Source organism: Mastigoproctus giganteus, chromosome 8 (genome assembly GCF_048544385.1).
Source record: "Mastigoproctus giganteus isolate SK-2022 chromosome 8, ASM4854438v1, whole genome shotgun sequence".
Taxonomy (NCBI): domain Eukaryota; kingdom Metazoa; phylum Arthropoda; class Arachnida; order Uropygi; family Thelyphonidae; genus Mastigoproctus; species Mastigoproctus giganteus.
Genome location: NC_143582.1, coordinates 158,066,263 through 158,094,220, shown reverse-complemented (window position 1 = coordinate 158,094,220; position 27,958 = coordinate 158,066,263). Strand labels below are relative to the sequence as shown.

The 27,958-nt window shown below is 37.4% G+C and overlaps 1 protein-coding gene across 1 annotated transcript in view; it reads left to right on the top strand.

Moving 5' to 3' along the window:
• The window catches only part of LOC150081954 (E3 ubiquitin-protein ligase SHPRH), a 504,999-nt gene that overhangs the window by 244,122 nt on the left and 232,919 nt on the right, over positions 1 to 27,958 (top strand). Inside the window, exon 11 of the mRNA XM_090380382.1 lies at positions 8,443 to 8,537. Coding sequence (XP_090236508.1) covers positions 8,443 to 8,537 — 95 coding nt within the window. The remainder of the gene's footprint in view (positions 1 to 8,442; positions 8,538 to 27,958) is intronic.

The following is a 27,958-nucleotide window of genomic DNA, read 5'->3' as shown; positions in this document are numbered from 1 at the left end:
AGCCTGTGACCACCAAATACGGAGGATGTGGAAAGGTCAGGAATTGACCACCGTATATCCCCGGAACAATATGGCTTTAGTTGCTAATGCTTCTAAAAAACCAAATAACAAGAACATAACAAGGACTCATGGTGTGGCCTGACCATCTCCTTATACAAGGGGATAATTGTATCGTTATGTCTGCTAGCAGAATTCCTGTATATCATTGACAAGACCCCACGAGAGGGTGCCTGCATAGCCAGGTGGGCAAGAGCAGCAGTGCGTAGCACATGCTTCTTGATTAGACTGGGGTTCGAGCCCGTGACCACCAAATATGGAAGATTCGGAAAGGTTAGGAAATGACCACCACATATCCCCGGAGCAATATGGCCTTAGTTGCTAATGCTCCTAAAAACCAAATAATAACAACAACAACAACCCCACGAGCTACTCTTGCAGCCTGTCTGCACTGTGCAGAAAACTTCATTTTTGACTGCACCATTACCCCATGTCTTTTTCATTTTCCACTAACCCAGTGTAGTACCGCACAGTTTATATGTTATTCTGAGATTACTGCTGCCTATATGCAGTACTTTGCATTTGTCAATGTTAAACTTCAGTTGCCAACTCTCAGCCCATCCGCTCAACTTTTCTGATCCTAGTGCAGTAGCATACTGTCATTATCAATTCTACCAACCTTCATTTCATCTGCAAACTTGAACATTATGCCTGATATACCATTTATAAATACAGAACAGAACAATGGGCCCAACACCAAACCTTGGGGGACTACACTAATAACATTAGTCCATGAAGAGTACTGTCTATAGATTACCACTCTCTGTCTTGTCTATAGGTAATCTATAGACTATATGGTATATAATCTATATGGCTATATAATCTATATGGTAATATATAGACAGTACACTCTCTGTACTGTCTATAGATTACCACTCTCTGTCTTGTCCCACTCGACCATCCCTTTAAACATAGCAGCAACTTGCCCTTAATGTCATACTGCTCCAATTTGTACAGCAGTCTTCCATGTGCAACATTATCAAAAGCTTTCTTGAAATCCAAATATATGATATCAAAATTATTTTTTGCATTCAGTTCCTTTGTGACCACATCATAGTATCCAATCAGTTTGGTCAGACAAGACCTCCCATTAACAAACCAATGCTGTGTCCGAATTAGGACTGTGATCTTGTCTAGATGATCTTGCAGTGCTTCTTCAACCAGTGACTCCGTTATTTTCCCCTGGAACAGAAGGTAAACTAACAGGTCTTTAATTACTTGTGTCACCCTTTTATCCCCCTTTGTGATTATGAGACCAAGGATGTTCTCATAATCATGGCTAAGGGTTTGCTTACTTCCTTGGCTGCCTCCTTTAATATAATTGGATAAATCCCATCCACCCCAGGTGCCTTTCTTATGTTTAAACTTCAACAATTTCTCTTCCACTTTCCTCTCAGTTATTACAAAATCTTTTAATTCCCTGTTACAGTTCGATAAACTCTACTATTCTCCTTCCTTAATAACTTATGTGTGAATTTAGATGCAGAATACTCAGTTAGTTTGTCGGCCATCTGAGCAGGATCATCAACAGTTGAGCCATTGATATCAATTGGACCAATCTGATTCATACCCTTCCTTCTAGAGTTTACTTAAGTAAAGAAGTCTTTGCTGTTCCTCTTTGCATTGTTTGCCAAAGATTTCTCGTAGTCTGCCTTCTCTTGCCTGACCTCCTTTGTGACTTGATTACAGATTAGCTTATATGTACCATAGGCTTCTGTGTCTCCTGATAATTTATATACATCCCATGCACTTTTCTTCTCTGCCATGAGTCTCTTTAGTTCATCTGACATCCATTTAGATCTAAATCTTGAACAGTATTTCTTAGTTCATATGAAAAGCCTAGTAGCTTTCAAGATAACTTCCTTGAATGCTTATCATTTAGAATTTGCTGTTAGTAACATCATCAGTTGGACCTGTATAGAATTTAAAAACTTTGAGTCCACTGTAGTCACCTCTGTGAAACCAAAACCCTTCCCTTTACCCCTAATAGTAGTTACATCTTTGAGTAAATCTCACACCAGTGCACTGTGATCACTGCCACCTAGTGGATCTTTTATCTGCAAATTCTTAATGCATGAATAATCACTGCTGATAATCAGATCAAGAGTATTACTCCCCCTGGTTGCCTTTCGAACATGCTGCTGTAGAAAACATTCATTCAATAAATTCACAAAATACACACCAACCCAGAAGTTCCAGTTTATATCTGGGAAGTTAAAATCCCCCATTATAAGACATTCTGATTTACTGGCCAACCCCATTTCCCTGTACAGTTGTTTGTTGTATTCATCAGAGTCTTTAGGCATATAACACACCCCTTCCCTCATTTTTGCTTTTCCATTGCTTATGTCACACCCAACTGACTTAACATTGCACTGCCCACCCATGTCAACTGGACGCACTTCCTTAGATTTTGTGATTCGTAACTAACAGCATAACCCTCCTCCCATTCTCTCCTGTCTAAACTTTCTGTACACTTAGTACTCCCCAAATTCCAATTCTGTATTTCTTATATCTGTGTGACACCACTTCTCTGATATCCCAACAGTATTTACCTTTGATGTCTTGACCAGCACTTAAAATTCATCAAATTTAGTTACTATACTCCTAGCATTGGTGTACATGCAATTATGCTGCAACAGTATCTAGAAAATTTGGGCAGATGGGCTGAGAAATGGCAACTGAAGTTTAACGTAGACAAATGCAAAGTACTGCATGTGGGTAGAAATAACCCCAGAGAAACATACAAACTGTGTGGTAGAAAATGAAAACGATCTGGGAGTAATTGTGTAGTCAGATATGATCTTCCGTCATTGTGGAAGTTGATAACTTAAATAAATTCAAGGAGGAACTGGACAAACTTTTAGAGGGAATAGATGTGTGAAATCGTTTTTTTTTTTGCTGATGCTACATAAGCTCATTCACTTGCTTTTTTGCATCACATGCCTCCATTACTACTACTACATGTACCTGTTCTTACTTTTAGTTATCCTTTAACACAGCCAATGTATTTATTTATTTATTCCATGGTGACTCTCAGCAGTACTTGAAATTCCCAGCACCTTTTTTTCCTGACTGCTGCTCATTCTGATAAAAGCAAATGCAATAATCGCTTTTGCCTCTGCCTGCAAGTACTGCTAATTTGTTAGTCTGTGAATCCCCCCCCCCCAAGCTAGCAGTTTTCCGATGCACCTAACACTGACTCGATAGCATCATCAAATATTCTTTCACTCTTTCTATATAAGTGTATTCCATCCCCGTAGAAGCAATGTCTCATGTTAAGAAGCACAGACCACGCTGAGAAAAATTTTAACCCATGACCCTTGCACAATCTCTCCAGAGCCGAATTGATTGACAGGGCTCTCATATACTCCTTCCTATCATGTCTGGACCAAATTTGCAGACAATTGCAAATTTAACCGTAACTCGAGATTTTTGTTTTCAATATTGACCTATACTTGCTGAGTAAATCCGCAGATCTCCTACTCTTAATTAATGTCATAAGTGCCAACGAGTACAACAATATCACCCTTTGTGCCCTTAAAAGATGATATCTGCTCTACAACATCATAAAATTTTGCTCCCTGGCAGGTATACCCTGGCCCTATTTGTTGTTGTATAGAAAAAAAAATTCTTGGTTGCATACAAATTCTTAGCTGATACAGAAGCTTGTGGTAGTTATAAACTAGTCTGCAATTAAGTCACAATGGAGGTTAGGCAAACTAATGTAGATTACATGATGTCGCTGGCAAAGAATGCAAAAGAAAATTTGCATCAAGTGGACGAATGTGATTTTATCACATTCATCCACTTGATGTTGATGGTTTAACTGTTGATGATCCTGCTGAGGATGCTGATAAACTGAATATGTGCTTTTATCTAAATTCACACATGAGAAGTTCTTTTTTTAGGAGTGGGAATGCCAAAACTTCATCAAAATCTAACAGGAAATTGAAAAGAGAAATTGTTAGATTTTGATGAAGTTTTGGCATTCTGTTTTACTGGAATGCTATTTTACTGCAGTCACAGCATGGATTTATTGAGGGGCAGTCCTGTCTGACCAATTCTGATTGGATACTATGATGCTGTAACTAAGGAACTAGAAGTAAAAAAATAATTTCGACGTTCTATACAGGCAGTTTCTGCTTTAGTAGTTTTTGCTTTATGAGTTCTCGGGTTTACGAGGTTTTTTTTTTTTTTTTTTTTTTCCCAAGTATCAACAAAATCGAATATATGAACATTAATTGCAATAAATAAATGCCACTAAACATTCATAACTACAACATTTCAAACCACGTGGGTAACTATACAATACTACTGTGCATTATTGTTCTACTACTGTGCGTGCATTTGTTTGTTCAGGCAGAGATAAGGAGGTAGGTCAACTCTTAAAGAATTTTGGAAAGAATTCCATGTTTTAGATGCAATCAGAATAATAAAATGAGCCTGGGGACAAAATTACAGAGGAGAACATTGAGTGTTTGGAATAAACTGTCCTCAGATTATTGATAATTTTGAAGAATTGTAAGAACCAGTAGAGATCATACAAAACGAAACAGAAGACATTGTTAATATTGCTAACCAATTTGCAGCTTGAGGTTTCTACAACTAACGTCACTGATCTGCTTCAAGCACACAGTGGAGAGCTCGCAAATGAAGACTACCTTGAAATGGCAAAATGTGAAGAAGCTGAGAAAGACCTTCACTGTCAATGGGCTTGATGAAGCTTTTCAACGGAGCAATTGAAATTTTCGAGTGCACTAGAAAAGCTGCTACATATTTAAAAAATGCTTATGCATGCTATTGAGAAATTTATAAAGAAAAGAGAAGACTGTCTTGGAAACAAGCGACTCTTGAAGCATTTCCGAAGAAGACAACTCCTTGTGCTTCCAACAAACCAACAAGTCCAAGCCAATAATGAGTTATAAATGATCAACGAGTGTGCATTTAGTTGATGATGATGATGAAGAATAAACATTCTTTAACATTTGTCCAAGCATTTCACTTATCTGCTTCAAGCACACAATGCATCTCCTTGGTATGTAAAGCTCAGTATCTTCCAAGATAAATTCTTTGAATGCTTCCTATTTTGAATTTGCTGTTGGTAACATCATCAGTTGGTCCCACCGTATAGAATTTTAAATACTGTCTCAGACCACTGTAGTCACCTTTACGAAAGCAAAAACCCTTCCCTTTACTCCTGATGGTAGTTACCTCTTTGAGTAAATCCCACTTCAGCACACTGTGATCACTGCCACCTAGTGGTTCCTTTATCTGCAGATTCTTAATGCATGAAGAATCACTACTGGTAATCAGATCAAGAGTATTACTCCCTCTAGTTGCCTCCCGAATATGCTGATGTAGAAAAAAAATCATCCAGTAAATCCACAAAAGCCTTGCTAGTGTGTGAGTGGCCAACCCACAAATTCCAGTCAATTTAATTTCTGGGAAATTAAAATCCCCCATTATAAGACTCTCTGATTTACTGGCCCACTCTATTTTCCTGTACAGTTTCTTATTATACTCATCAGAGTCATTAGGCCTATAGCACACTCCTACTCTCAATTTTGATCTCCCAATGCTTATGTCACACCAAACTGACATAATCATTAATATCAATTTGGTAATTAAAAATGTCATTAACTACGAGCAATTGTTCTTCAGCTGCTTTCCATGGAACTAGTACTTCTTCAATATTCCAGTAATCTGGCTCCAAAAAATTGAGAAATTTTAATTTAATTCCTATCTTGAAATTGGCTACAACTTGCTTTTAAATGTTCACAATCCATTAGTCTTTTTTTCAAATTCTTTACGATGTTTTCTAAAAGTCTTTCCCAAGGAAGCCGACAAATCGATAATTTTCTACAAATTTTATATTTTTGAAGTAATTAATTCATCAACTTTTTTTTTTTTATGGACCTTTTCCTCTCCAGGCATTTGAAATGCTTTAATAGATCTAATCACAAGTTTTTCAGTCTTTATTATGACTATATTTCTTGCTTGCAGTGCATTTGAAAGAAGAGAAATTTCATTTAAAATATCAATCGTCAATGCCAAATCAGTTATAAAATATACATTTTCAAGACAGGCAGCCATACCTAAGTACTTTTTATTTGAATAAAAATAGTGATGTAGCACTGGATAAGTGTGCCACACAGCTAGGGTTGACCTTAAACTACAGGCAGCCCATTTTGGTCCCAAAACTCTACCAATCTTTATAATTTCAATTCTAAGTTGTTCGGATATCTTTTGGAAAGTTCAATTTGGTTCTTATTGGATTGATGAAAAATAGTATATATATATCTTATCAATAAATATTTTAAAATGATTTACTTGCTTTATTTCCTTTATCGAATCATCTAAAACAAGATGGAGGTGATGATTTAAATAGTGCCATATTATTATGTTCGGAAACTCTTTTGCAATCCTAGTGCTCACTCCAGATTTTCTCCCAAGCATAACGCTGGCACCATTGGAGCAAAATCCTATTAAATTTTTTTCTAAATAGTTCTTAGTAAGCCCAACATTATTTAAATTTTCCATAACTGAAGAACATATTGTCTCTGCATCTTGTTTTTCCAATTAAACTAGTTCAATGAAAATTATTGGTGATGTAACTGAATCCTCAACTTTTAAGAAAAGTATAATTACTGGTTTGCAGGATATCATTGAAGCTTCTTCAGTAATCAAACATATTTTCAGATTATTTTAATTAATTTTATTAAATATTTCTTTTTTAATTTCTTTTGCAATGAAATCAACTACTTTCACAGCAGTTTTACATGAATGTAATCCTATTCCCATATCTAATCCATTTTAAATTTTAACTTCTATCTCATCTTCTATGTCTGAAAACGGTTTACGTCTTTTTGCCAGGCTGTAAACTGTATTAAATACTCTACAAGTAGCACTTAAATATTTTTCATTCATCGTATCTATTACTTTTGTTATTGAATCGTGCTCACATTGTTTTAAGTTCTCTTTACAAATGTTATGAGCTTTTGATGAAAAATGTTCTTTCATTTTTTTTCCTTAGAGAAGCTTGTTGTACCTCTTTATTTTTCCCTGATGCCTTAATCTGAAAATATTTCCATTCTTTTGACACATGAACACTTTTCTCTTTTATAAAGTCCTATTTTGCACAATACTCGCAACCTAAATTTTTGTTAAAAATTACCAGTCCGTCATGTTTTTCTTTAAAATTGTTATATTATTGCACTGTCAGAATTAAATACAATAGAATAATGTGTATGACAAACCTGTTTGTCAAGGGAAAGTTGTGACAAAACGTCTTAATTACCACGTGCACACTGGCATAAGGATTCCAACATGGAAGAACATTCTTCCACGACTTCCTAAATGGGCAATAAGATAACCACCCTTGAAATTTATATTTCTATTGGTTCGTTGTGTCCTAGCTTCCTATTATTTTTATTGATCGGGGAACACCAGCGCACTCATAATATCTTGTGTGAATTTAGGACGTAACACAAACTAGAAACAAATGACAGTATGTCACCCCCTGGTTGTTTGACACTTTTTCTCTTTACATTATGTTTGTTTACTTAAGTAACAAACGTGAGGGAATAAAAATGTAGTATTTCGTCAAAGGTATAATGAGTTTTATGAAATTAATAAATTAATATTACAAGCATAGTTCCATCTCATTTTTTTCACCTGTGGACGGAATGAACATTACTATGGGCACTTGGAATACGCTGTTGCATAGATGAACATTAAAAAAGAGTAAGGAATGTAAATTTGTGATTTCCACATTGGGTGGCTGCCCAGGCGCCCACCTTAGAGGGAGAACCCTGATCACAAGTGCCATTTTAACAACCGGTTTACCAAACTCAACAAAAAATTAGGTATTGGTTCTGCCGAACCGGTGCAAACCGACTGAATCCCACCACTGAATTTATGCCCCTCAATGGTAGAGTAGTTCAGAAAAAAAAACTTTTTTTTTTCCTTTTTCTTTTGCTCTGTTAACATATAAATATTAATTTTTTTTTAATAAAAAATTGTTATGACTGAAAACAAAACTCTAGTTCTGAAAGTACTCTATTGTCTCAGTCATAATAAATCCTACTACAGATGGCTTCCAACGCATTCAATACAAAGAAATACGTTTTGCAGTTTTACCTTTGGCCAAGGCATTTCCGCTAATTTGAGGCTGGTTGCTTTGCTCGATTTCAGCTATGCACATCCTCACACCATTAAACTACAAACAATAAACATAACTTGTTTAGCAAGTTATATGTTTATTTTTTTTAATAATTTTTTATTATTTATTATTTTTATATTATTTATTACTTTAAATCAAGGATTTAAAACTATAGTCCAGAATAACTCACAAACACTTATTCACACATGTTTTTATTGTAGCACACTTACTATGGAAGAACTTTTGACCTCTTTGATTAAGCGAACAAAAAGTGAGTGTGAAGAAGCTCACCGACAGCTAATATCTGCCCTGAATGGTAAGTAAAGAATAGCATACTTTGTTTTACTTAATCTTAAATTTTAATTGTGTTTTTCTAAATAGAAAGATAGAGCATGATTGATATATATAGGGTGTATTTTAAAATGTATTGAATATACAAGGGAGGGGGCAAGAAAAATGTTTCTGGACTAGAGCAATAAAATTAATTTATTCTGCCTTAGTTATATTTGGCATTGTCCACTTTACATTAGTCCCCTCCAGACTTTATACATGCATCCCAGTGCTTCTCCCACTGTTTGAAGCATCTCTGTAATTCCTGTTTTGTGATGCTCACTGAATCTTCATCCATTAATTGGATTTTCATTTTAGGGAACAGGAAGAAGTTGGCCATGTTGGAAGAACAAAGAGAAGAACCATCGCCATTTTTTTTCCCTTGGCTATAAACTGCTGAACCAACAAAGCCATGTGGACTGGCACATTGTTGTGATATAGAAATCAATCCTGATGGTGCCATTTGTCTGAGTATTTTCTCCAGACATCCTCCCTCAAATACTTTAGAACCTTGATGTACAACCGGTAGTTTATAGTTTTGTCTATTGGAAGAAACTCCTGATGAACAATTCCCTCATTGTCAAAGAAAGCAATCAGTATGCTTTTGACACTTGATCTAACAAAATGCCTTGCTTTTTTGGACATGGAGATGATGAACTTTACCACTGAGAGGACTGCTACTTTGTTTCTAGGTTGTAACTATAAACCCAGCTTTTATTCCATGTTAATACCCTAAAAAATGAAATTGCTGTATTTTCTGACTTGTGCTTGCAGGTTTTTGTAAATCGAAAGCTGGTTAAGTTTCTATTAATCTCTCTGAAAATATGGCAGAAATTTTGCAGCAATCTACCTCGATTTTTAGTTAAAATGCATTGGCACATACCAGATAGGCCTAGATTGTTACTACTTGTAGACTTAGATTTTCACTTCTGCTGTTTGTCCTCATTGATAACTTAATGCACTATTTCAACATTTTCATCAGTCCTACTTAATGTACTTCCTGAGCACTCAAATCCTCAACCAGAGTTTGGCCAGTGTGGAAATGTGAATACCATTTGAAAAGTTCATATTGTACCCATAGCATCATTATATTGGAAGTCTCTACTGTTCTCCCAATTTGTTGACAAAATTTGATGAGCTGTTCCTTAATGTTTGCTGTCTTTCTTGGCTTCAAAAATCACAAGATAAACTCAGCAGAAACACTTAAACACCAATTGCACAAAAGCACAGTCTTATTGATGCAAACCTCTTCACACTAACTCACAATAAATTAGTTCAGCAGTATCTAAGAGCATACTGCTATACTACATGGCTGGTCCAGAAACTTTTGACTTGCACCTTGTATGGGTGCCTCCGTAGCCAGGTGGGAAGGAGCAGCAGTGCGTAGCACACGCTTCTTGATTAGTCCGGGGTTCGAGCCCATCACCACCAAATACAGAGAATGCGGAAAGGTCAGGAAATGACCACCGCATATTCCCGGAGCAATATGGCCTTAGTTGCTAATGCTCCTAAAAACCAAACAACAACAACAGCACCTTGTATAGGATGTTTTTTTAAATGTTTTGAATATATAGGGTGTTTTTCTTTAGTCACCGAACCCATAAGTTAGGCATATCCTCGGTTACATTTGTGGGAATAAGATACATTTTGATTGCCTTATGGACTTGGGTTATTGGAGGTGCTTGCCGTTCACTGTTAAACACTGTCAAATCCAGCAATCCATGTTTTCTGTGATGGGATTTGCTTTTGTTAATTGCTAAAATTTCCCATGGTGAAGTACACCATGGGAAATGCTAGAAATTAACTTGGTGATGGTTATCCTTTAATTCTTCACTTTTGTGTGGATTGTTTTGCAAATGTCTGCACATTAGGATATCCCACAAATAATCAGGAGTAAAGTCTGGTGATCTTGATGACCAGTCTCTTAGTGATCATACAGCTTTCAGACACAAATTTTGCTGTCTATAGTACGATCACTGCATAATTGTGTGCAGTTATGCTATCTTGTTAGAAATATTCTTCCTGACATTCCATGTTATCTAGTTGGTCTGTGAGCCTCTCAAATGTTTCCAAATCTGCTGAGTGTGGATTGTTTATGTAATGATTTGGCAATATGATATGTTGCACAGTACAGTGATTTACATGGAATGCAGCAGCATTCATGTATTGCATGCAAGTTTTCAGTTGCCCAAATTGTCATGTTTTGGCCTTTGACATGTCCACTTAGGTGAAACCATGCTTCATTTGTGAAGATGTGTAACCTAAGATCTCATTCCTGTCGATGTGTGCATGCATGCATGCATGTGTGTGTGTGTTGTACTATAATTACTTAATGTACACAGCATGTGCTTTTCTTTGACTAGTTCATTCATTTTGTGAAAAGTATCAACACATTGCATTGATACTGATACATTCAACTAAGCAGATTTTCAGCAGGAATATCATCTGTATTGTGAGTAGAGTTCTGCGCAGGTCCATTGTATTAGATCCACACCTGACCTACACTTGCAGTAATTGGAACCACACTTGAATCCAACCTTCATTATTTCTACTTACAAAATAAAAACAAAAAAGAACATAGTAAAACAAATTTGTCTTAAATTTTTTACTCATCAGTAATAATGCAAAAATCAATCATAAGCAATATTAATATTTTATTTGTATATTATATAAAAAAATTAAACAGTTAAATAGAGAAAATGTAATGAAAACATTCATAACATAACACAACTATTCAGTCATCAGCAGTTTCTGGTTTCAGCTATATTCTTCTTTCTTGGATTGGAAATCCTGCTGCAGAAAATAGTTCACTGTGTACACTGTTTGCAAGAATGACAAAAATGAAATGGGTCACGGCTACAAGATTTGGGGAAAAAATCTCCCCCCCATTACTTCAACAATTCTTTATCATTAGAAATTAGTACTGGAAATACTAATTTTGATTTTGTTAGTTGGAGGTTCAACATTTTCACTTCTTGAATCTTCCTCATCAAATAAATCATCTTCCTTCCATCCTTTTTGTTTTCTGTTGAACCATTTAATTCTGGTATTTTCAGTGTCATATGGCAATGAATTATTGTAAAAAATTGAAACCACACCTGACCCACGAACAAAATTACCCAAGAATTGACTCGCAACCCAACCCAATGCAGGACTCTGACTGTCTTTGTTGCTCCAAGGCTTCTCTTCAGCTGGAGAAATGGACAGCCTTGAGGATAGCTCTCTGTCTTCTAACTGGTGTTCCCCAAGGTTCAGTTCTTTCTCCCACTCTTAATATTAATGAACTTGTATTGATCGGAAATCCTGTCCATAGTTTTCCTGATGATAGCACATTGCATTCCACCTTCCAGTTTGAGAAACCTTGCTCTGCACAAACAGCTTCAACTTCTTGAATATCCACTACCAGTTCCTTAAATACTGATCTCCGGGTAATGGTCCTGTGGGACAAAGATAACTTAGTGGATTTTAATCCTTCTAAAACTCAGTCCTGTCTTATATCTCACAGAAAGAATTCTTTTTCTCCTATGCTTATCTTCGATGACACTTTGATTTCTAGGCAAATTTCTCTTTTGCTCTCGGCGTTACTATTCTTCCAAACAGCTGGTTACTCTGTACAAATCTCAAATCTGCCCTACCATGGAATATTGTTCTCACATCTGGGGCGGTGCCCACAAAATCTCTCTCTCTCTCTCTCTCTCTCTCTCTCTCTCTCTCTCTCTCTTTCTCTCTCTCTCTCTCTCAGTCTTCTAGATTCCATTCAAAAGAGAGTAGTTAGGTTAATTAATGACTCATCTCTGACAGATTCTTTCCACTCTCTGTGTCATAGACTTTCTGTTTCTGCTGCATGCCTTTTCTATAGATACTTCCATGGGCACTGTTCTTCTGAATTGGCTTTATAATTCTCGCTCTCTCTTCCAAAGTAGTCCGACCACATGCCACAACTATTCAGCATGCTTTTACTATCTAACTTCAAGCTAACAAAGGTGCCTCTGCAGCCAGGTGGGCAGGAGCAGCAGTGTGTAACACACGCTTCTTGATTAGACTGGGGTTCGAGCCCGTAACCACCAGATACGGAGGATGCAGAAAGGTCAGGGAATGACCACTGCATATCCCTGGAGCAATATGGCCTTAGTTGCTAATACTCCTAAAAACCAAATAACAAACAAACAAGCTTCATTTCTTCTTTTCTTCTTCTTCATTTATTCATTCAGCTTCCGTTCTCTGGTACAGCCTTCCTTATGTATTTCCTGAAAATTACAATCTGGATAAGTCCAAGTCTAATGTCAACAAGTATCTTCTTTCATCTTTTGAACCATAAACCCATGCATGCTACTAAGTACTACATTCTAATACCGCGTGTTTGGGGTGTTCATAAAAAAAAAAAAAAAAAAATCACATTCTGTTTCCTGAGTTGATGTTAATGCAGCAAAGCAAGTCATATGAATTTGCATAAAAGGGACTCCTGGAAGACAGGGCTGGGAACTATTGGAAGTGGCAGTGGATGCTAGCATGATATATTTATTAAACTCAGTGTCAGGGCTTTACTCCAAATTTTGCATTGGAAACCAGTGTAAGCAGTTTCCACAATGGTACGAGATGATCCCACTGGGGACATAATCCCGTCAGCAGTGTTTGGGGATATAATGATACCATGGGTGATATTGCACTAGTAACCAGTGTAGGCATGTTATTAGGATTATCTCATTCCAGTGGAATGGGAGATATCACCAATGTTTCCACACAGGTTCATTGTCGGGAGGCCTGCTCTCAGTGGCAGCAGAAAATCATATGGCATTCAGCACCTCCGTCAGCAGTGTTCAATGAAATTTATTTGTCTTAGCAATCTCACATTAATTCCCAGTACCATCAGTGTTCCACATGCTATGTTGCCATTCCGTGTAAGTAGAAGTCACCATACTGTTCCCACACTGGGAAACCCAATGTCAGGTCAAAGGGGTTAAGAATTCATAAATAACCTTGATCAACAAAACCGTTCACAGAGGGTCTTGAGATTAGAATTAGCAGTGGCAAATGATGCAAGAAAGCAAGCTTATACAGCAAGCATCAGCCAAAAAAAAGAAAAACCTTCCATTTTGCCTATTCATTCCTTCCAATACTTTGTCTAGTTCTTCCTTAAATTTATTTAAGCTATCAACTTCCACAACAATAGATAGCAGTTTGTTCCAGCAATCAACCACCTCCTGGCTAAAGGCAAACTTCCCCAATCTATTCTGCAACCCTCCTTCCTCAGTTTGAATTTGTGCACTCCCCTCATGTATGCAGTCAGAGCAAGAGGAAGAATACCACTGGCTTGCTCAATCCATTCAAAGCCTTAAACACTTCAATCCTTGCAGTTGCCTACTTTCCAGATGCTGCAATTTGCAGAACTCAACCCTTTCTTGATAAGAGTACCCTTTTTGTTCTCTACACCAATCTTATTTCCATTTTCTATACCTGTTCCAGCAGATCTATATCCCTCCTGAAATATGGCCTCCAGACCTGTATGCAGTATTCAAGATGCAGCCTGACCATTGACTTGTACAATGGGATAATCATCTCCTTATCCCTACTACCAAAGTTGATGTAATTTATTGATAAAACCTCATGAGCTGTCTTGGCAGCCTGTCTGCATTCCTGAGTGAATTTCATACCTGACTACATTCCCCCCCCCCCAGATCTTTTTCATTTTCATTCTCTGCTATCCTGAGTGTAGTGCCACACAGCTGGTAGGTTAATCTGGGAATGCTGCTGTCCATATGCCGTACCTTACATTTGCCAAATTTAAATTTAAACTGCCATTTCTCAGCACAGCTCCCTAATTTTTTTTTTTTTTTTTTTGATCTTTTGCAGTAGTTTACCCTGATTACTGTTGGTAACCACCCTGCCAACCTTTGGGCCATCTACAAACTTAGACATTAAGCCTAATACACCTTCATAAATATCATTAATAAATATAGAAAACAACAATGGGCCCAGCACTGAACCCTGGGGACTCTACTGTTAACATGAGCCCAGGCGGAGCAGGGTCCATTAATAACCAGAGCTGTAATTTCCAGAGCTGTAATTTCCTTTAATGCCACACTGCTCCTGTTTGTACAGCAGTCTTTTATGTGCAAGAATGACAAAAACTTTTCTGAAATCCAAGTATCTAATATCAAAATTACTTTTTTTTTGCATTTAGATCCTTTGTTACTTCTTCATAATATCCATTCAGGTAGACAAGATCACCTCCTAACAAATCCCACTATAATTGAATTTCTGTGTATGAGGTGCTACCGAAAAGTTCCTGAAATGTATTTATAAAATAAATTAGACTCGCCCTGAATCTTATTTGTCACCATCACCTTCAAAGTAGTCCCCTTGAGAGCGTGAACACTGATCCCAGCACTTCTCCCATAATTTGAATTTGTCCCGAAAGTCTTTCTTCGTCATAGTGTTTAGCACCACCTGTGATCCAGTTTGGATATCCTCTACGCTGTCAAATCTTTGGCCCTTCAGTTTGATTTTCATTCTTGGTAAGAGGAAGAAGTTGCAGGGGGCTAAGTCTGTTGTATAGGAGGCAAGGGACTATTGTCATGTTGTTGGATGCCAAAAACTGCACCACAGCAAGAGATGTGTGGGCCAGCACGTTGTCATGATGAAGGACCCAGTTCTTTGTGATTCACTTCTCTGGACGTTTCCTCCTGACGGCTTCCCTTAACTACCTCAGGACATTGTAGTAGAACTTTGTATTGATGGTCTGGCCATGAGGGACAAATTCCTTATGGAAAATCCCATCAATGTCCAAAAAAACAGATCATGTTTTTCACATTGCCCCTCATTTGTCAGGCTTTCTTTGGTCAGGGTGAAGGTAGGCCCTTCCACTGGGATGGTTGTTGCTTGGTTTCTGGGTTATACCCATATACCCAACTCTCATCACCAGTGACGACCATAGAAAGGAAGTTTTGATCACTCCTGGCCCATTCTTGAAGATCTCCGTTAACTTCCATGTGATGATGCTTTTGGTCTTCACTCAGTAACTGTGGCATGAACTTGGCCGCAATCCTTCTCATTTTCAACTCATCTGACAAAATCCACTGACACGTGCTGTACAGTAGTCCTACAATGCCACAAATGTCTTGAATGGTTTGCCTGTAGTCTTCACGGATCGCTGCCCGAACTTTTGTGACATTTTCTGGGGTGGTGCTCGATGATGGATGCTCAGAGCGATCGTCATCATCAGCCAACATGCGACCATTTTTAAAACGGTTAAAGCAGTAGTAGTAGGTCTGCGTCTGGCTAAAGAATTGTCACCAAAAGCTTGTTTCAACTTCTTATGGGTTTCTACTGCTGTATCATTAAGAAGTTAATAAAACTTGATGCAAGCACATTCTCTCTCTCACATCAGCCATTGCAGCAATCTCAAACTATGCAAAACACACTGCCAAAGAACTACATATAAATATTCAATTCACATAAATGTGAATGCCATGTGGCACACTGATTCACATAGGATGCATGTGTTGTTACCTAGCGCCATAAGTCTGTACTAGACATAGTTCCTGCGCAACATTCAAATTTCAGGAACATTTGGGTAGCATCTCATATATGGTCCTGCTTTACTTCCCTAACCAAATAAGTAATGCTCCATTATTTTCTCTGAAATGGAACTTAAGCTAACAGGTCTGTATTTACTCACGTCACCTTTTGATCTACCTTTATGAATTGGGAATACATTAGCATGTCTCCAGTCGATTGGGACCTCACCTGAATCCAAAGATGCTCTCGTAATTATGTCTAAGGGTTTGCTTGCTTCCTTTGCTGCCTACCCTAATATAATTGGATAGATCCCATCTACCCCAGGAGCTTTTTTTATATTTAGCTTCATTTTCTCTTCCAATTTCCTCTTAGTTTTCACAAAATCATTCAAGCTCCCTATTAGATTTTGATGATCTTTGGCAATCCCCTTCTGTAAAGAATTCCTCATGCATGAATGTAGATACAAAATACTACAGTTTCTTAGGAACTTCCGCAGGACCATTAACAGCTAAAACATTGATATCAAGTAGAACATTGTGATTTTATTAACGAGGAATTCTTTAGAAATGAGATTGCCGAAGGTCAACAAAATTTAACATGCTGAGAGGAAAGTGGAAGAGAAATTGTTGAAGATTAACGTAAAAAAAGGTGTCCGTGGTGGACAGAATTTGTCCAATTATATTAAGGGAGGCAGCAATAGAGGTAAACAAAGCCTTAGCCGTAATTATCAACCCACCCACTCTGAATTGGGGATATAATTCAGAGTGGGGGAGGAGTTGATAGTAATTACAGATTTTCCATGGAAAATAATGGAGTCATTGATTAAAGATGTAATGCAGGACCCGGCACCTCCGTAGACAGGTAGGCAGGAACAGCAGTGCGTAGCACACACTTCTTGATTAGACCGGGGTTCAAGTCCATGACCACCAAATACAGAGGATGCGGAAAGGTCAGGGAATGACCACCCCATATCCCCAGAGCAATATGGCCTTAGTTGCTAATGCTCCTAAAAACCATATAATAACAACAACAACAACAATGCAGGACCATCAAGACAGGAATGCAATTACAAGATATGTCTATTAAATAAGACTGCATGTGAAGCCACTACATGGCGAGTGCCACCTGTGAAACAAAGGCACAGCAAATCACATTGCAACGTGCTCGTTCACTTTGCAGTGTGATAGGTTTTCGCTACCTCATGTTTCTGCAGTTTTTGCTGGAATCGCAAACTGCAGAAATGACAAGAAAATCAATGAAAATCAAATGACAGACAAGAAAATCAAACAATGAGTCAACTTGAATTTTTTAACAAAACTAAAGAAAACACCATCTGAAAGTTATAAGTTATGTCAAGTTTATGGGGAAGAGAGAAAATGTGGAAGATAATGAATGTGGTCAAAGAAACAATTAGACAAATTTTAACTGAAAATTTAAGCATGAGAAAAGTATGTGCCAAGATTGTGCCATAAGTTTTGAATGAAGATCAAAGAATGAGAGGACTCCAAGTTTGTGAAGATGATTTGAAAAAAAAGTCAAGATCCAGACTTGCTGAGTACTGTAATTACTTGCATTTAAAGCTGTCTGTTCCAGTACAGACTAGAAGTAACTAGAAGGCAGTCAATGCAATGGAAACAAAGAAATTCTCCAGACCAATAACAAAAGCAATAATATAAAAATCAAAAATGAAAACCATGCTTCTTGTTTTCTTTGATATTAAATGAATTATTAGGCTGAATATGTTCCACCAAATCAGACTGTCAATCAAATATACTACACTAAAGTTCTGAAACAGTGTCTCGAAAAAATTCAAAAGAGGAGACCTGAATTGTGGAAGGTTGGTTGGATGCTCCATCAAGACAATGCTCCAGCACACAACATGCTCTCTGTTCGCCATTTTCTGGCCAAAAAAGAATTTCCTGTGTGTGAACATTCGCCCTACCCACCAGATCTAGTCCCTTGCATCTTTTTTCCCTCTTTCTTAAACTGATAATTGTACTTAAGGGAACCCATTTTCCGTCCATTTGAGACATTCAGAAAAAAATGACTAAAGTGTTAAAAGGACTTACAGAAGACCACTTCCATAAATGTTTCTTTTCTTTGTAACATATGGAACTGTTTGTGCAAGCCCTAGGCAATTATTTTGAAGGGAGATTACTTGTAAGGTATGAAATCTTTCATTATATTTATTTTATTGCAAGTCTCATTATTTAATAGCCACACCTCATATACTGCAATCATAGCATGAATTTATTAAGTGGCAATCTTGTGTAGCCAATCTGATTCGATACTTTCATGCAATAACAAATAAACCAGAAATAATTCTGATATCATATACAGGTAGCCCTCATTTTGAGCCGGTCTGATTTGTGCCGATTCGCAATAGAGCCAGTCACTAACCACAAGACCATGAATATTTATTTTTGCAATTTTTTTATAAATTGAAAGTTTAAAATTGACAAACAAAATTTATCAGCATTGTACTGTACTATGTATCATGCACTGTTTGGATGATGTGTACATGTGGACCCCGAGTGGCAAGCCATCTTTCTAGTGAGATTTTCTAGGGCAAGTACTAGTGCTTTAATAAACCCTCCACAGCTCGCAACGTTGCTGCTTCCCTCACTGAGCAATGTGATTGCTTCACCGCTAGCAACGTTACTGCTAACCCCGCTTGCAACGTTACTGCTGACCCGGCTTGCAACATTACTGCTATCACTAGCAATGTATTGCTCTCTTCTGCTGATCTCTTGGTCACTTGTTGGCACTGCTCCTGCCTCCACATGGCAGGGCCGATAACCTGGCAGATGGAATTCTCTCTTCCAGGGCTAAAAGGAGCAAAGATGGATTGCGACATATATCCACCGCTAGAGCCCATAGGCTCCAGACTTGATAACAATGTCTCAGAGCATGACTCAAATCATTCAAAGAGACTATGGACAGAAAAAGCAATGAAAGATATGCCAGCATTTCTTATAATGCATTCACTATCCACACAACCTGTCAGCAAGCCATTGCCTTTTCTAATATAGAAATGTTTTGAATTTGTTGTAGGATCTCCTGAAATGGGCAAACGTCTCCAATCTGGAGACCTTCTAATTGAAGCTTCCAAGCCAAGTCATTCAGAAAAATTGTTACAATTAACAATATTTCACAATATTCTAGTGTGGGTTGTGCCCCATAATACTCTGAACACCTCTAAAGATGTTATTAGCTAATGGGACTTACTAACTGTCTCAGAATAAGAAATAGTACAAGAGCTCTGTGAACAAAAAGTGACTCGTGCACGGAGAATAATGACAAAGAAAATGGCAACCTTCTACAAACTAGGTCTATCATTTTGACGTTCAGTACTCTGACTCTTTCATCTTTTGTTAAAGCAGGTTACTTAAACTGCAAGATCCAGCCTTACATCCCAAATCCCATTCACTGCTTTAAGTGCCAGAAGTATGGCCATTCTTAGACAGCATGCTGAGGCGATGCTGTGTGTCCTATTTGTGGTTCAAAGGAGCATTGTCAAGGAAACTGTACAGCTTCGACTCCTATTTGCCAAAACTTTAAAGGAAGCCATCATGCATTTTCTAAAGCATGTGACCTTTGGAAAACAGGCAAAAACTCCAAAAATAAAGTGGAGTATAAAGTCACATACCCTGAAGCAAGAAAGCAAATACTGCTAACCATGCCTAGTCTATCATATGCATTGGTCACCAGAAACAGCCACGCAGCTGCAACTCAAACAGAAGTCTCCATAGAACCGAATATTTCTTTTGCCACCTAGACCAAAACTAGTGCTCTGAGAATTTCTCTAGGGGCCTTTGCAACATCGAAGCCCACAAACCTCCGTTACATCTCCGTAGGAGAACATTACTTTTGATGTATGCAGCAGAAATCCACAGTTTTCCTTCTCACCCTAATTGGAGATGCCTATACAATACCGAATGGGAGTCGTTTTACAATAACAAACCAAATGAAAACTGACCTGCTCAACTTAGACTTAAAGAACTAGTTGAACATAGAATATAGAAATTGGTAATATATTTCAGGATATGACACCATGGGATGCATATAAATTATTAGGCGACACAGAAGCCTATGGCAGATATAAGCTAGTCTGTAATAAACTCACAAAGGAGGTTAGGCAGCCGAAGGCATATTATGAGAAATCTTGGGCAAAGGATGCTAAGAAAAACAGCAAGGACTTCTTTACTTATATAAACTCTAAAAGGAAGGGGATGAATCAGATTGGTCCACTTGATATCGATGGTTCGACTGTTGATGATCCTGATCAGATAGCAAACAAACTGAATGAATATTTTGTATCTACATTCACACATGAGGAGTTATTAAGGATTGAAAATGTTAGAAGGTTATCAAATTGTAGCAGGGTGCTTAATGATTTTGTTATAACTGAGAGCAAAGTGGAGGAGAAATTGTTGTAGTTAAACATTAGAAATGCACCTGGGGTGGATGGGATCTATCCAGTTATATTAAAGGAGGCAGCAAAGGAGCTAAGCAAACCCTTAGTCATAATTATGAGAGCATCCTTGGACTCAGGGGAGGTCCCCACGGACTGGAAATGTGCAAATGTATCCCCAATTCACAAAGGGGGATTGAACGGTGATACGAGTAATTACAGACCAGTTAGTTTAACTTCTGTTCCGAGTAAAATAATGGAGTCACAGGTTAAATATGCATTGCAGGATCATCTAAAACAAGACTGCAACAATAATTCAGACACAGCATGGGTTTGTTAAGGGAAAGTCTTGTCTGACAAATTTGATTGGATACTATGATGTTATTATTATTAGCCATATGGTGCAAGAAAGCCTAAGGCTTTTGCTGCACTGGCCAAAAAATAAAAAAATAAATTTCTGAGAGAGAGAGAGAGAGAGAGAGAGAGAGAGAGTGTGTGTCAGAAGTAGAAGGAAATCTCCAAGGAAGAGAAGAATGATGATATCCAGCTCAGGACCCTGGGTGTGCCAAGCCCATACTCACCAGATGTGAGCCCCTGGGGATTACAAAGGAACTAGATGCAAAAAATAATTTTGATATCATATACTTGGATTTCAGGAAATCTTTTGATTGACACTGTTGCACATGGAAGACTACTGTACAGATTGGAGCAGAATAGTATTAAGGATAAGTTGCTACAATGGATAAAAGGATGGTTGAATGGGGGAAGACAGAGGGTGGTAATAATGGGTGCTGCTCTTCATTGACTAATGTTATTAGTGGAGACTGACAGGGTTCGGTGTTGGGTACACTGTTGTTTTGTATATTTATCAATGATATTGATGAAGGTATATCAGGCTTAGTGTCGAAGTTTGCAGATGATACAAAGGTTGGCAGGATTGTTAATGACAGTAATGGCAGTGTGCTACTGCAACAGGATCTAGAAAATTTGGAAAGTTGGGTTGAGAAGTGGCAACTGAAGTTTAACATTGACAAATGCAAAGTACTGCATATGGGTAGAAGTAACCCCAGAGTAACATACCAACTGTGTGGTACTACACTAAGGGTGGTAGAAAATGAAAAGGACCTGGGAGTAATTGCGCAGTCAGATATGAAGTTTTCTGAACAATGCAGACTGGCTGCCAAGAGCAGGTATTGGGATTTTGTCAATGATATACAGGAATTTTGCTAGTAGGAAAAAGGAGGTGATTGTCCCTCTGTATAAGGCAATAGTCAGGCCACGCCTTGAGTACTGTGTATAGATCTGGAGGCCTCATTTTAGGAAGGATGTAGATTTGCTTGAGCATGTACAGAGAAGGGCAACAAGATTGGTGGGGGAATGAAGAGATCCTCTTACCAAGAGAGGCTTAAGTTCTGCAAATTGCAGCGGCTGGAGACTAGGCACCTGCGAGGTGATCTGATTGAGGTGTATAAGACCTTGAATGGGTTGAGCACGCTGAATCCTGATGGGATTCTTCCACTTGTACAGATTACGAACCTAAGGTGCCATAAATTCAAATTGAGAAAAGACAGCTGTAGAATGGATGTGCGGAAATTTGCCTTTAGCCAGTGGGTGGTTAATTTCTGGAACAAACTTCCATCTGTCATTGTGGAAGTTGATAGGTTAAATAAATTTAAGGAGTAACTGGACAAACGTATCGAGGGAATGGTTGTGTGAATGTTTTTTTTTTCTTGGCTGATACTACATAAGCTCATATGCTTGCTTTCTTGCATTGCATGCCACTATTACATCAGTAGGCTGGCTTATGAAGCAGGGTTAGAAGTTACAGTTGAAGATGTAACTGAGCTCTTGAAAAGTCATGCAGAGACTTTCAAATGAAGACCTTGAAGAGTTAGCTGCAGAACCTAGACAACAGCAGGAGCAAGAGAAGAAAAAAGAAGACCCTCCTCTAAAAATCATGAAGATCAGTGATGTACAGTGGATTGTTGCAAGTGTAGAGTCCCTCACTAATGAGCTCTATGACATTGATCATGACTAGGAGAGGAGTGCCACAGTTAAAAGTGGTGTCATAGCCTGTATTTTGAAATTCTTAAGGAAAGGAGGAAGAAATTCAGGCAATCAACATTTGCTTCTTTCTTCAAAAAAAGACAACCATCTCAACCAGGGCCATCACAGAAGATCTTCATCCAGGGCTTTCAAAAGCCAACTAAAACTTCGGCATTACTCCCAAAATGTTTTATGTATACTACATACTATTAATTTTTTTATATTTATTATATGTACTGTATTTATGTAGATTAAAAATATAACACTTTTTTTAATTAAAAAAAATTTTATTTCTGACATATACTCTAGTATTGAAAGGGTAGGTAAAATTTTTGGTGCCTGGAACCCAACCCTGTGATTTCCCATTGACTCCATTATATAAAGGGTTCCATTTGTGCCTGTTCCTCCAGAAACCTAACCCCAGCATAAATCGAGGGCTTCCAGTACTTGATTTTAGGAAAGCTTTTGATTCTCTTCCACATCAGCATTAGCATTAGTAGAGGCATATGATGCAAAAAAGCAAGCTTATACAGCATCAGCCAAAAGAAAAAAAAAAAAAAAAAACTGCTCCCATTTCACCCCTCTATTCGTTCCAAATACCTGTTCAGCTCAGCCTTAAATTTATTTAGGCTTTCAACTTCCACAACAAAAGATAGAAGTCTAAGTCTGTTCCACTAATCAACTACCCCCTGGCTAAAGGCAAACTTCCACACATCTATCCTACAACTGTCTTTCCTCAATTTGAATTTATGCCCTCTCAGGTGATTATTCTGAGCAAGAGGAAGAATCCCATCAGCACTGAGCATGCTCAAACCATTTAAGGCATTATACTCCTCAATCAGATCACCTCGCAGGTGCCTCGTCTCCAGACTCTGTAATCTGAAAAACTTCGTTCCATTCACCATTCTTGTTGCCCTTCTCTGTACTCGTTCCAATAGCTCTACATCCTTCTTAAAATGAGGCCTCCAGATCTGTATACAGTACTCAAGGTGTGGCCTGACCATTGCCTTATATAAGGGGATAATCACCTCCTTATCCCTGCTAGAAAAATTCCTGTATATCATTGACAAGACACTATGAGCTACTCTTGCAGACCGCCTGCACTGCTCAATAAACTTCATATCTACCTGCACAATTATCCCCAGGTCCTTTTCATTCTCTACCACCGTCCGTGTAGTACCACAGAGTTGATACTTTACTCTGGGGTTACTGCTTCCCATATGTAGTACTTTACATTTGTCAATGTTAAACTTCATTTGCCACCTCTCAGCCCGTCTGCTCAACTTTTCTAGATCCTGTTGCAGCAGCGTACTGTCATTAGTGTCCTTAACAACCCTGCCAACCTTCGTATTGTCTGCAAACTTGGACATTAAGCCTGATATATACCATCATGAATATCATTTATAAATACAGAAAACAACATAAATACAAAAAAACACATTATTGACTGCTGTAAAATTGGAGGAATGAGACATTAAGGGCAAGTTACCGCTCTAGTTAAAGGGATGGTTGAGTAGAAGAAGACAGTGTGATTATTAATGGACACTACTGCTCTGCATGGGTTAATGTTTTTATGGTTTCCCTCAGGTCTGAGCCGATTGTTGTTTTCTATATTTATTAATGATATTGATGAAGCTATATCAGGGTAAATATCTACGTTTTAAAATAATACAAAGTTTGTCAGTGTGGTTAATGAGAGTAAACAAAGTAAGCTACCTCAACAAGATCTAAAAAATTAAGCAGATGGTTTGAGAAATGGCAACTGACGTTTAGCATTGACAAATGCAAGGTACTGCATATGGGTAGCATTATAGCCACTCCCGAACTTATGTAAAGGCTATGTTCCGCAGAACTCTATGTAAGTCCAGTTTTATGTAAATCAGAATTTACTTAAATACTTATGCAGCACTCTCAACTATGTGTGCTGATTGTGATTGAAACAAAAAAAGAAATGTTCAATGAACATGGAAATAGAATTATTTATTGAATTTTTTTATATTATGCTCAGGAAAAATTACAGAAGTGTACAAAATTACAAAAATTTCAAAATTATAAAATAACAAAATGAGAGAGGAGTTAGGCATAACGTTGGCAAGTTTTACTTTCAGCATTGTTGCCAGAATTAACTCTCCAACTGATAAATACATCGATGTGGAGATTTAGAGGGGGTTTTTCCAACACAACAAAATTTCTTTGCAGCTGCAGAATCAGTACTGGTGACTTCACCACATACTTTAATGTTTTGGGAACTAGCGTGATGTTTGAACCTATTAAACCACCCGCTGCTTGCCACGAACTTGGCTCTGGGTTTGCCGTACTTATTCTTAATATCTTCATAAATACTTCATGTTTCGCTTGAATGGCCATTTGAACTCAGGGGCATTTGTTTCTAAATCTGATTTTTCCATCCATATTATTAATAGCTTCAATATATCACCTGAATGCTGTTTTTTGATCACTGTTAATCTTAAATCCGTTGATCCTTTAACATGTTCTTTTACACCTGCACTGTCCTTTAAAATAGTATTCACTGTTGAAGCAGCGAGACCTAATTCCGTGCAATAGATGACAAACTTTGTCCTGCTTCGTACTTCTTAATTAATCATCTTCATTTCTAAATCAATTTTGTTTTGTTTTTTTGCACTGCCAGCACTTGCACTTTTCGTTGGTCCCTTTCCCTTCATCATTGTAATAAGTAAATAGGAATGAAGAGTAGATTTCTGAAAATTTATTTATGTTTTTTGTATGATTGAATATTTCAGTAAAGGGGAACTCATTTCACCATAATACTGTAATGTAAAAACCTACAGAATTCTAGTTATCTTTATTATCGCAAATGCAAAAAGATCAAGTTTACTTCCCATTTATAATAGATTGTGCGCACAGAAAAGTCCAATAAATTGGAAAGTGCAAATTGTTTTTTTATTGTTTAATGGCAGTGACCTCCAGAAACGTGTTTTAGAAAAATATCACAAAGGCATTCAAAACTGATTCTAATAACCGAACACATGATAGCGATGAAAGTGTAGTGCAATTTCCATTATAAAAATGACTTTTTAGAGAGAGAGATAAATAGCTTATTTATATAGCGAAATTTTCAACTTCCAAGGTCTTGGAATGAATTACCAAAAAGAACAGTGTTATTGGGTTCACATTACAATATTTTCACGATAGCTCCATTTATTCCTACAGGATGCAAAATACATTGCCATTATTTTTTTTAAGTTTGCACCAGCCGGCAAAAACTTACATAATGTAAAATTTCCGTAAGTTGAGTATTACGTAAGCCAGGGAGTGTCTGTATGTCCAGGTTAATGTACCAACTATGTGATACTACACTCAGGATAGTGGTTAATGAAAAATCCTGGAGGTAATTATTGTAGTCAGGTATAACTTTCTCTGACAAATGCAGACTAGCTGTCAGGACAGCTCATGAGGTTTTGTCAATGACTTACAGAAACTTTGCTAGGAGGGATAAAGAAGTGATAATCTCATTGCACAAGGTAATGGTTAAGCTGCATCATAAGTACTCCATACAGGTCTGTTGTCCTCATTTTAGTAAGGATGTAGCGCTGCTGAGCCAGTCTTTCAGGTTGGCTCAGCAGATCCAGCAGGTGCAGAGAAAGGCAACAAGATTGGTGTAGGGTATGAAAAGGTGGTCTTACCAAGAAAGGCTTAAGTTTTGCAAATTGCAGCATCTGGAGACTAGAGACCTGCATGGTGATCTAATTGATGTTTTTAAGCCCTTGAATGGATTGTGTAAGCTCAATCCTGATGACATTTTTTCCTCTTGCTAAGACTACATACTTGAGGGGTCATAAATTCAAATCGAGAATGGATGATTGCAGGATAGACATGGAGTTATTATTATTAGTAGTAGTATTAGCCATATGGCGCAAGGAAGCCTGAAGCTTATGCTGCACTATCAAAAAAAAAAAAAATTCCTGAATTACATTGAGAGAGAGAGAGAGTCAGCAGTAGAAAGGAATCACCAAGAAAGAGAAGAATGATGATATCCAGCTCAGGACCCTGGGTGTGCCAAGCCCATACTCACCAGATGTGAGCCCCTGGGGTTAAGTTGTTTGCCTTCAGCCAGTGGGTGGCTGATTGCTGGATAAAATGTCCATCTGGTGTTTTGTTGTTGTAGAAGTGGGTAGTTTGAATACAGTCAAGGAAGAATGAGACAAATTATTGGAAAGGATTGACAAGTGAAGTGGGAGTTTTCATACTTCATAAACTTCCTTTCTTGCAAAAAAAAAGAATAATGCAATCAATATACAGTGTTCCACAATCACATTAATATTGTAACACAAGCTAAATGACTCATAATTTGAGAACCATTATTTTAAAAAAATATGTAACTATTTAGTAACTAATAACCATTGTTTCATCTTTATAATCACAATTTTCCATGGATTTAATCCCAGCTACAGGCATTTGAATTATTGCATGTACATGTATTAATATGATTTTTCAAATAAATAAATGAGTGAACTATAATTACGAAAAGAAAACATTTTGTATTACTGCAGTGATAATCATAATCAGAACGAAAAATTTATTTATATATATATATATATAAGTTTCTATCAATATATTGAATAAAGTATATATAAATGGATGTGAAAATTTCACAGAGTGCCGGAAACTAGAAGGGTGAGGATAGTAGAAAAGGAAGTGTAGTAGATATGTGAAAGAATGTTAATATCCTAAAAGTTATGATAAATTAAGAAAATTATGGGCTGAATTACATAGCCAATAGAAGGTGGTGAACTGTAAAATAAAATTAGTGCAGTAAAATACAAATAAAATATTGTATTTTACTGCACAATATAATGTAATAAAAAATAAAAAGTGGTACAGCTGTCATTAGATGTGGGGGGGGGGAACATATTCGGATAATGGTCGAATATAGGTAAGGCAAATGTGCAGAATTTGATGTCAGCTGAAGCAAATATTGATACATTATCAAGTAATTTCTTGATTAGACCGGAGTTCGAGCCCATGACTCACCAAATACGGAGGAAGCGGAAAGGTCAGGGAATGACCACCACATATCCCCGGAGCAATATGGCCTTAGTTGCTAATGCTCCTAAAAACCAAATAACAAGCTAACTGACCATGTATCAGGAACTGCATTTCTATACTTGTCCATAGTAGTAGAAGAAAGGTGAAAGGCCAAAAAGCAACAAAAATGTAATTAGCACTTTCTAATACAGTATGGACAAGGTAGTCCCAATGCAGTGTCATATATTAAGGTAAAAATAAGGATCAAGTTAGAATAAGATATGGTTAATAAGAATATGTAGAGTTTTGTGTAGGATTTAAAAGTTGTAATTTTGTAGAGATTGGAATTCAATAATATGATAATTCAGTAATTCAATAATTTGGAACAAGCACATGGTATAGAGTGTGAGATTTTAAATTGA